General features: G+C 36.1%; 1 protein-coding gene across 1 annotated transcript in view; it reads left to right on the forward strand.

Moving 5' to 3' along the window:
* LOC136847841 (uncharacterized) overlaps positions 1-9,133 on the forward strand; it is a 71,100-nt gene extending 61,967 nt beyond the window's left edge. Inside the window, exon 4 of the mRNA XM_067119807.1 lies at positions 8,961-9,133. Coding sequence (XP_066975908.1) covers positions 8,961-9,025 — 65 coding nt within the window. The 3' untranslated portion in view covers positions 9,026-9,133. The remainder of the gene's footprint in view (positions 1-8,960) is intronic.
* Positions 9,134-10,435: the final 1,302 nt, after the last annotated feature.

Consider the following 10,435-nt stretch of genomic DNA (forward strand, 5'->3'; position numbering starts at 1 on the left):
TAGTTTTATCGATAACCGTATTTTCCGTATTTGCTTTAAATCGACAGTCTTGAGAAATCTGGTAAATGTGTTTTGGCAATTTCCAGGCGTCCACTGATCAGACTGCAGGGCAGTGAGGTTTTTTGTGTTGGTCTGTACGAAATTTCCCCTTCAGTGGGGAAACGGCTACACTTTTTCTGATTAAACTTTTGTTTTCGGATATGCCATAGGTAACTTGACCCCGTATCTCCAATGATGTTCAAGAGGTTTAGTTACCTACGGGACCACGGATTTCGTTCTGGTTACCCTTCCAAATCATGCCCGCGGCTGTTATCATTATTTTTGTAGTTATGGTAGTGAGCAATCAGATCCGCTGAACAGCAGCACCAATTTGCAGTAAATGTTTCGCCTCGCTGTCGAACTTCTCAGTTCCAGAGGTCCTTTATTCCTCACACCGTTGGACTGTGGAACAGCTGTACAGAACGGATGTACAGAAAACTCGATTGCGCCGAAGAAACTTCGGCGCATTGCTACTTGTTAATACTTGCTTTTGACATCATATTGAAGAGTCAGAGTCAGATTTTTCTTAGGTTAGGGTATAATTTTGTTTGCAGGCTGTCTTAAATGGCGTGAATTAAGTAGTCAAGTAAAATTCGCTTCTGCACCCTTTCTCCAGACTTGCATAGTCTCAAGCTTAAGTGAAAGTTTAGTCTGTCAACGTAAGTTACCATACTTAGTCATTTGAGTGAAAGGCGCCATTTGTTTGCAGACAAAGTAACCCTTAGTAACATAGATGGTAGAGTATCAAATGAATGGTGCGTCAGTCGCACGTGAGTTATTACGAGAGGTGCGAAAGAAATTCGTATTGGGGGAACTATTGACTACAGATAAAAAAAAATATTGAAAAGTATTGAAAATTTTGTGACATTCACTTTCACTTGAAAAGTCTTTCATGCCTGAAGCTGAGAAGAGAACTTTGGGCTGAAGGATTATTCAGCATACTTCTTTAGTGCTAACAAAAACTTTTCATCTACATATATATACACATATACACATACATATATACATATGCAGTATATATACACACACACACACACACATATATACTGTATATATATATATATATATATATATATATATATATATATATATATATATATATATATATATATGTATAGAGAGAGAGAGAGAGAGAGAGAGAGAGAGAGAGAGAGAGAGAGAGAGAGAGAGAGAGAGAGCAATCACTCTCTACATGGAATCAAATCTGCAGCTTCGCCACAAAGAGAAGAAAATGAAAAACTCAGCACAGAGTACTTTCATACACTGTACTTGTTACACACACATATATATATGTACATATATAAATAATAAATGTGTATGCATGTATGTATGCATGTGTACAGGGAACATTAAAATGAATGTGCATCCGTGTGAATCTCCTGAGTGTTGCAGACAGCGCTTGGGGACATGACAAGCAATGCTGGCAGAAAGTGAAATTTTCTCCGAGACGCGCACTGCTTATTCATATACATCGAATTCCGTAAGACATTTTCGATCGTAAATTTTGCATGTGACCGCTAAGCGTTCTATAAATCTGAAAGAGTGAGTGAATTTATTTTCTGACAACTTACTTTACAACTTAAACATCTTAATTTTCTTTGATTTTATTTGGTACGTAACCGTAAGCTTATAAATAAAAAAAAAATTGTATTAACAAAACTGTGAAGACTGACAGCTTAAATACAACAATACCTCAGTTTAACAGACGCTTTTGGGGGTCTGGCCTCTTTAATAAGTAACAAAGTACTTAAGTAACAAGGGCTATATTATTGCTGAACTCGTATGTGTTCTAGATATCTTACATCAAACAGCATTTCCCCATAGTTCCTAACCTAAACCAACCTATACTTTACACTCAATATTCAGTTTAAGAAATTTATCTAACAAGTAAAAAATGCCCCGAAGTTTCTTCGGCGCAATCGAGTTTTCTGTATAGTCTCTACAGCGTATAATCAAGGCCACCGAAAACAGATCTATCTTTCGGTGGTCTCGGTATAATGCTGTATGAGCCGCGGCCCATGAAAATTTAACCACGGCCGGTGGTGGCCTGGCCTATATCGTTGCCAGACGCACGATTATGGCTAACTTTAACCTTAAATAAAATGAAAACGATTAAGGCTAGAGGGCTGCAATTTGGTATTTTTGATGATTGGAGGGTGGATGATCAACATAGCAATTTGCAGCCCTCTAGCCTCAGTAGTTTTTAACCTCTGAGGGAGGACATAAAAAAGTGCGGGCGGACGAACAAAGCTGGTACAATAGTCTTCTTTTCAGAAAACTAAAAATGTATTACATCTAAAATGGGAGCATACGGGAAAAATAATCTTTATATGGTAGTAATTATTAAGTACAGAAGTTCGCTAAATCGAGGTCCGGTAAGTTTGAGGTGTTGACAGAAAAAAAAAAAAAAACGTGGTGACGATATAAATATAATAATGCTCTCACCAGTGCCTCTCTGCAGCGACCACTTCTGCCATTTATTGAGGGCGTTGGGGGAAAAATAATCATTATATATGGTAGCCGTTAAGTACAGAAGTCCGCTAAATCGAGGTCCGGTAAGTTTAAGGTGTTGCTTTAAAGAAAATAGCGTCGTGGCGATAAATATAATGTTTTCACCAACGTCACTACTACATCGACCACTTCAGATATTTGTGGACGACATTCTTCTAGCGTTTTCCCTCACGTAGCGCTGCGTTGAACACCGAAATGATCGGAGAAACAGGTACTAAGCGTCGATCACGCGACGCCCCGAGAGAGAAACCTGCAGTTCTGGAAACAGTGGCATCCGACTGTAATTCTATAGCGTCGCGCCTTTGCCGTTATCTACGGGGATTGTTTACCGTTATACAAATATCCACTTTCCCCGCAATAAAGTGGCACCTGAAGAATGGACGGCAGCTTTCAACTTTTTATTTATTTATTTTTTTTCTTTACGTGGTCGATACGCAGTGTTTTATTTCGGTGATGTAATTAAAGATTTTATGGAAGCTCTAGATGGCATCATTTGATCATCAAAAACAACTTGCCGTTATCAAAAAGACGTCATGCAAACGTATACAATTTGCTCTTTTGAGTTTTACATTTGTATTGTGTTTGTAATTGAAAATAATCTGTGGGAACTAGATTGTATCATTTGATTGCCAGAAAAAAAACAAAAAAACTTCGCGTTATCAAAAACGACAACAGGGGAGCGCAGATTGCAGCGTAATTAAACGGCAATCTGCCCTTTCGCGGATTCCTTTATGTTTTGCATATTTGTATCGGCTTCCCATCGGCTTTCTCTTTGATTTCAGGACGATTAGTGAGTGATTCGGATCCAAATGTCGAAACTCCTTTCGAAAACATATGTTGGAGGATTTTATTTATTTATTTATTTATTTTTTATAAATTATGCAGGTCATGGACCTTCAGTTGTTCTCTGGAAGATTTATGTTTCAACGTTGTTTTAATCAAAGATTTCAAGGAAACTCGAGAGTTACGGTAAAGAAAAGTTCACTTTTTATTAATTTTTCATTTTCAGAAGAATATTCCTAGTTGGTCTAATTAATGCTTTTCCTTAATTCCCCGCTAAGATCCCATCCTTGTCCCTTGAATTAGACTTGATAATAGCTTATTTCCAGTTGCTTGTGTGTGGTACAGTAAATAATTCACAGATCAAAGGTTTACCTTTAAAAAACCTCAAACATAATTAGCGTAACACTTTTAGTGTCAAAACTAATAACAAAAGGCGAGGGCTTGGCTGCTGAGGCTGGGAAAAGCCTAGAAGCTTATTGATTTAATTTGGGTCCTCACTGCTAGCTATAAACACAAACTGATACACGCACCTTAACAATTTCTTTGTCATGGCGGGAAGCGAACAAAGGGTCACCAAACGCAATTGTGCTTCAAGCAGATTTTATAAATGTCGTAGCATCAAGACTTTCCTATTGTCAGATTGGTTAATGAACCGTTATACATATGACTCCAAGTGCAATATTAATGAAAAGAAGACTGAGGAAATAGAAAGACCCTCATATTCTGCCTCCATAATTGCGCATGCGTACATTAACACGCATTTTATTGAAGGGTGGGAAACCAAAAGAATTTTTGCAGTCGCCCCCAACGGAAGTCGATACACTTGATTAATTCAATTACCAATTCAGGTGCCATCCAATAAGTTTAGTCGTATCGATAATCGTCTAGAAGACAGCCGAGAGACCGTACAGGTATGCAAAGCCAGCGGGTGCTTAATTATTCATACAATAATAATGTGTATCAATTGCTATTCTATAAGTTTGGTCTTATAGATATTCGTCTTGAAGACAGTCGACAGAACACGCAGGTATGCAAAGACAGCGGGTGCTTAATTTACTGATGCAGTAATGATGTGTATTATTATTATAAGATCTACCAATATATGACTAAGTTAGAATGGCATCCCTCTCGGTCCCGCGGAGAGGAAATTGTACGAAATCAACTTTTTGAGCAGGAAAAGTAAATAAGAAATAATAATTACAACTGGAGCGTTGGCTCGGGGAATTCAGTTCTCCCTTCACTTTCTCTTGTGGGAATTTTAAGGTTTTGTATTGAGGTTTTCGTTGACTGTAGGAAGAATCTGACCGAGGGACGTTTTTACCTAGACCGTTATATCCGCAGCAATTAATGGCGTAGGAATTCTTCATTTGAACTGGATTCTACTGTTCATGCCAATATCAGCCTTCTGATTTCTTACCGCATAGTCCAGCGTACGTACTGGAGATCATTTCTAGATATAAAATGGTCTTGTTCATTGGTATGAAAGGGACATAAAGTTGCTAATCATCTGTGACTTCGGGTTATAGTGGAAATGTCTCTAAGTCAAGACATTCGGCATTTCTTTTTACGATTGTAAAATGCCTAGAGTGAAGCCATTATCAGGATGTGAAGCCGGCAGCAAGAACAGCGGTCACGGAAATTATAGGTTTATTATTCGGTATTGAAATCCATTATAAAGTTATATGAAGAAAGAATTCTAGTTTTGTTATATCCATACCGGTACCAAATATGCTAATACAGATCTAGGTAATGTTTATTGAAACTTGAGAGATTTTAATATATATTTATTTGATAATTGAATAGCAAGAGTAACGTTACTGTTTCTTATCTATCTATAATAATATATTCCTAGTGGATCTTGTTATTCCTCTCCCGGGTGACAGTAGGAGAGACATGACACAGCCACCCACTTCTTGCAAACCGGCTTGTCCGCCCCAGGTGGGGGCGGGGTAGGTAGGGAACGGGAGGATGTGGGGAAATCCACCCTCCTCCTCCAAACCTGTTTGTCCGCCCCGGGTGGGAGCGGAGCAGGTAGGTCATCGAAAGGGTAAGGGAGAATGCAGCGCCGGGGGCGGGGTAGGTAGGGGATCTGGAGGGTAGGGGAGACAGCAGCGCCGGGTTCCAGCACGCTAGCTCATACATATAATAATAATAGGGGAAACAGATATCTTCGTCAGAACAATGTCTGGCTGTCACAGGACGGTAGACAGGCCCCTGAGATCCTCTTGTGCGCCAAAGACGCCCTGGAGTGAAGGACACGAAATCCCTCCTGACGCCCTCTTGTTTGCCATCGACACTTCCTAAAATTTCCCGCGCCATATCCCATCTTATTGCCGTCTTAGGACTGCCGGCTCCCTCTTCAAGAGCCGCCTCTAACCCCATTACTCTAATGTAGATGTAACTCTATCAAGTCTCTGACCGCCATCGAGGGCGTTCAATAACCCGCTAAGAAATTTCAAGGCATCTGTGCTTTCTCAGATACCCTTGAGGACATTTCCCCTCATAGAGGCTTGCCTCTGGCTTTAATCTTAAATCGTGAAGGACATTATTTCAAAAGATTTCTAGTTGATTGTCTTTGTGGTCTCCGATATACTCTTAAATTGCTAGTCACTCGTATTTTCTACCGAGAATTCCATTAAATCACTTGGTTATTCTTTTCATTTAATTTTCTTGTCTGGCTGCTGTCTTTTATATTGCTTCCTTTCTCGTTCGTTGTACTTGGACCGCTAATCAGCTTTGTCGTAGTGAATATTTTGCTTCAAAGTCACGTCTTCCTGTAGAAGTGAGTAATTATTGCAAAGGGATACGTCTTCTCTTTTATGATGATATCGCAGATCTTCTTGACCCACAGATATTTTAAAATGTAAACTTCTGAACTCCATGGAAATGTGAGTGGGTATTAGGATTGGATTTATAAGGTATAGCAGAAGTTGCTTTTACTTCGGTTATCAAACATGAAATCATTCCAGTTACAGATGAGTGGTTGTTTCAGGGATAGTATTAGTCTCTCAGCTGTTCATAAGTTCATAAACAGTACTTAGATGCGAGTTAATTTACCTAGTACATATATATATATATATATATTTATATGTATATATACATATTAACTTTATCACATACACAGTTGTTCTGTGCATTAGTAGAATTATTAATAGACTATTTCACTCGATGGTATCTAATGAGATATATTTATTCAGAATTACAGCTTAGGACAAATAGTCCTCATTATCAATGAGGACTGTTTGTCCTAAAAAGCTTGTAATTTTTCTGATCAAATATCTCCACTAGATACCATCCAGTTTGAATGAGGTCCTGTTAGTAATATATATATATATATATATATATATATATATATATATATATATATATATATATATATATATATATATATATATATATATATACTTTATATAATAAAATATATATATATATATATATATATATATATACTTTTTATATAATAAAATATATATACATATACATCTTGTATTATATATATATATATATATATATATATATATATATATATATATATATATATATATATATATATATATATATATATATTCTTTGAATAACCCTGTTAAGGATGTCAAACAGCCTAATCATTTCAAAACTCCTGACTCGTTGTTTCTTACATCCTGATAACGGCTTCTGTCTGTGACACAATCGTAAAAGGGAAAGGCCGAATTTCTTGATTTAGAGATGTGATTTCCGCTGTAACCTGAAGTCATGGATGAATAGTAGTAACTTTTCCTGCATCTACATAATAATGAGGTAAAAGATTTTCTATTTAGAGAAAAAGGTAAATTCACATTCAGAACATCGTGTAGCTGTTGGATACAAGGCATCTGTTCATCATTACTTTGCAGCGTCCCTTCGGCCCCTAGTTGTTACCCCGTTCATTCTTTTACTGAACCTCCGTTCATATTCTCTTTCTTCCAACTTCCTTTCCACCCTCTCCTATCAGTTGTTTCATAGTGCAACTGCGATGTTTTCCTCCCGTTACACCTTTCAAACCTTGTTGTCAATTTTCCTTTCAGCGCTGATTGATCTCAGAGGTCCAAGCGCTTGGCCTTTGGCCTAAATTCTATATTCCAGTCTATTCCAGTCCAGTCCATTCCTGTTGATCATTACTTTTGAGATGTTATAATGTTTTATCGTTGTCCCTTTTCATGGATTTTATCGTATATCTTACCTGCATTGACTTGTAAATCGGTATATTCCTCCAGGCTTAGCTATGCGCATAAACTTAGCTAACGCATTCTCCTATTTCATTGCACATTTTAAACCAAAAGTCCACGTGGAGCATTTTTCCCGTGAATAAAATTGTATTAAAATTATATTCAGCGACTTATTTGTTGTTCTGATTTAAATGACATTCTAATCTTGTTAGTTAATTTTATAAAGTCATATTTACTCCAATATGACCAGTCCACCTTCCCTCCACATTGTTATCATAAATTCAGTTGTATCTATCTCATGTACAGTTATTATGGCTGGAAATATATGAGAATAAGATGATGTGCAGAAAGAGGTAGTCGCACATAACGTGAAAGTCTTTCAGTTTAGTCACGAAGACGCTTTTATATTTGCGGAAAAGAAAAGGCGAACATTATTGGAAGATGTACCTTTCCATCTGGAAATTCTCTTGTAAATCACACATGCTTTTATTCAGTTACTGATTAACCAAATCCATTTGCTATTAGTGTTGTGAACATACTGGATAATTTTCGTTCAAGCAATTTAAAAAACAAATATATATCTAATACAGTGTACGTACACTTGATGACTGGGAGTTGTAGAAAGAGGCAGTTTCTGAGAGCTTTTATTTGAGAGAGAAGCAGTTACAGTGAACACAACAAGGGTGACTTTCATTCCTGTGTGAATTCAACATTGTCTCTCTGTTCCCTAAAAAAAAAAAAATTTAGCTATGGACGCCTCGATATTTTACCCTGGACAGAGGAAAAATCAATATTTTATCCTCGACATATTAAATGTCGCTAGGAAAGTTTTATTCTTCCTGTACTAATTACTCAGTTAAATAGTTTGTAAAGGCAGCATTGTGTAGTAATGCGATTACCGAAGAAAGACCACTGAAAGTGTGTCTCGGGTAACAAGGAATCCAGCCTGTTAAATTGGCAGGATGAAGAATCCTGATAAAGTTTAATAAGAAGGAGGTTAATTAAAAAAAAAAAAAAGAGTACAAGGCAGAAGAAAAATAGACAAGGAGGAAAACGCTAATTACGACATCGTGCAAATCTTCCGGGCACAGGACGTCATAGGGCTCCCATCTGTCTTCCCAATATGGCCTAGTTGATATAATATTAAATCACCGCGGGATTCATCTTATATAATCGGATTCACTGAATTACATTCGAATGAGAACAGAATTATAGAATCTCAGTCAACGGAAACAATTTATGTCTTGCCTCGTAATGTGGTTCTTAATCAGGTTTTATCTGACAAATATATTGCATAAGAAGTTTATAAATAGAGATGTGGTTGGATCTCTTCCAGGTGCCTTAATAAGACTTCAAGGAGACCAGTGTCTTTCGTTCGGATTATTATTATTATTATTATTATTATTATTATTATTATTATTATACGAGACGATTTTGTTGCAGATCTAGAGGTAAGCCGGATGAAAATAACCAGATTAAACTTCACGGTAAAATGCCTTTATACCTAAGTTTTATAACTGGAAAGCTTTGATGATGTAGGTCACGTGACTTGGCAGCCATGATGGATCGAGATGAAAGCTACAGAACGGCTGCAAGAAAACTCGTCATCTTTTTGCAATTATCGTCTGCACATACTTCAAATGAAAGCTGTTAATTTGTATGCAGATTAGGCTGCGGCGGCCAAGTTTATTTGGTCACGTAACTAAAACTTTGTAAGCTTTTTGTATAATTTTTTAAGAATATTGTTCCATTTCGATTTATACATTTGTCATTTATATTTGAAAGGCAGGCTTCGTTAGTGAGGCACTTGTTGAAGGATTGGATCATTTGTTCACACACACACATACACACACACACACACATAATATATATATATATATATATATATATATATATATATATATATATATATATATATATATCTATATCTATATATATATATATATATATATATATATATATATATATATATATATATATATATCAGGATCAAACCCAGGTCTTTCAATTGAAAGGCCTGGGTCTGATCCCTGATGTGAGTCAGAAATTTATTTCTGTTCCACACGTGATTGTGTGTTGATTATTTTCTATATATATATATATATATATATATATATATATATATATATATATATATATATATATATATATATATATATATATATATATATATACACACACATACATACATACATACATACATACATACATACATACATACATACATACATACACCAATAATGCAGACAGATAATATTTAAAGATAACGGCCGGGAGGGGGTGGTGGGTGGAGTAAATGATGCCACTTAAGTGGAATAAAGTCACCATCAACGTACGTGATGGCCATATGTGAAGGTTATCTGATTTAAAAGCAATTCCTCAAGAACGCACCAAGAAAATCACTGTTCATTTTGCACTCGGCATATGCATGTCAGGATAAATCTGGAGGCGTTGACTGATATTTGTAACGGAAGAGGGCCGCGATAAACTCCATTACTCCGTAATGCTTTATAAATTATTATTATTATTATTATTATTATTATTATTATTATTATTATTATTATTATTATTATTATTATTATTCAGAAGACGAACCCTGGTCATACGGAACAAGCCCACCAAAGGGGCCACTGACTTGAAATTCAGGCTTCCAAAGAATATTAAGGTGTTCATTAGGAAGATTTAAGAGGAGGTACAGGGAGATACAGAAAGAATAGATCTTATTTATTAAAAAAGAAAAAAATAAATTAATAAATTGATAAAAATGTATTTAGTATGCAAGGAGAATAGTATTAAGGAATGTAATCACTTACGCATTGCTTCGTACCAATTAAGCCCTTAAATCAGACTCATATCTTATATATAATCTTATATAAGGCTTTAACAAAGATATCGGAAACCTTATACAAGCAGTATGA

Source organism: Macrobrachium rosenbergii, chromosome 17, assembly GCF_040412425.1.
Source record: "Macrobrachium rosenbergii isolate ZJJX-2024 chromosome 17, ASM4041242v1, whole genome shotgun sequence".
In the NCBI taxonomy this organism is placed as follows: Eukaryota; Metazoa; Arthropoda; class Malacostraca; order Decapoda; family Palaemonidae; genus Macrobrachium; species Macrobrachium rosenbergii.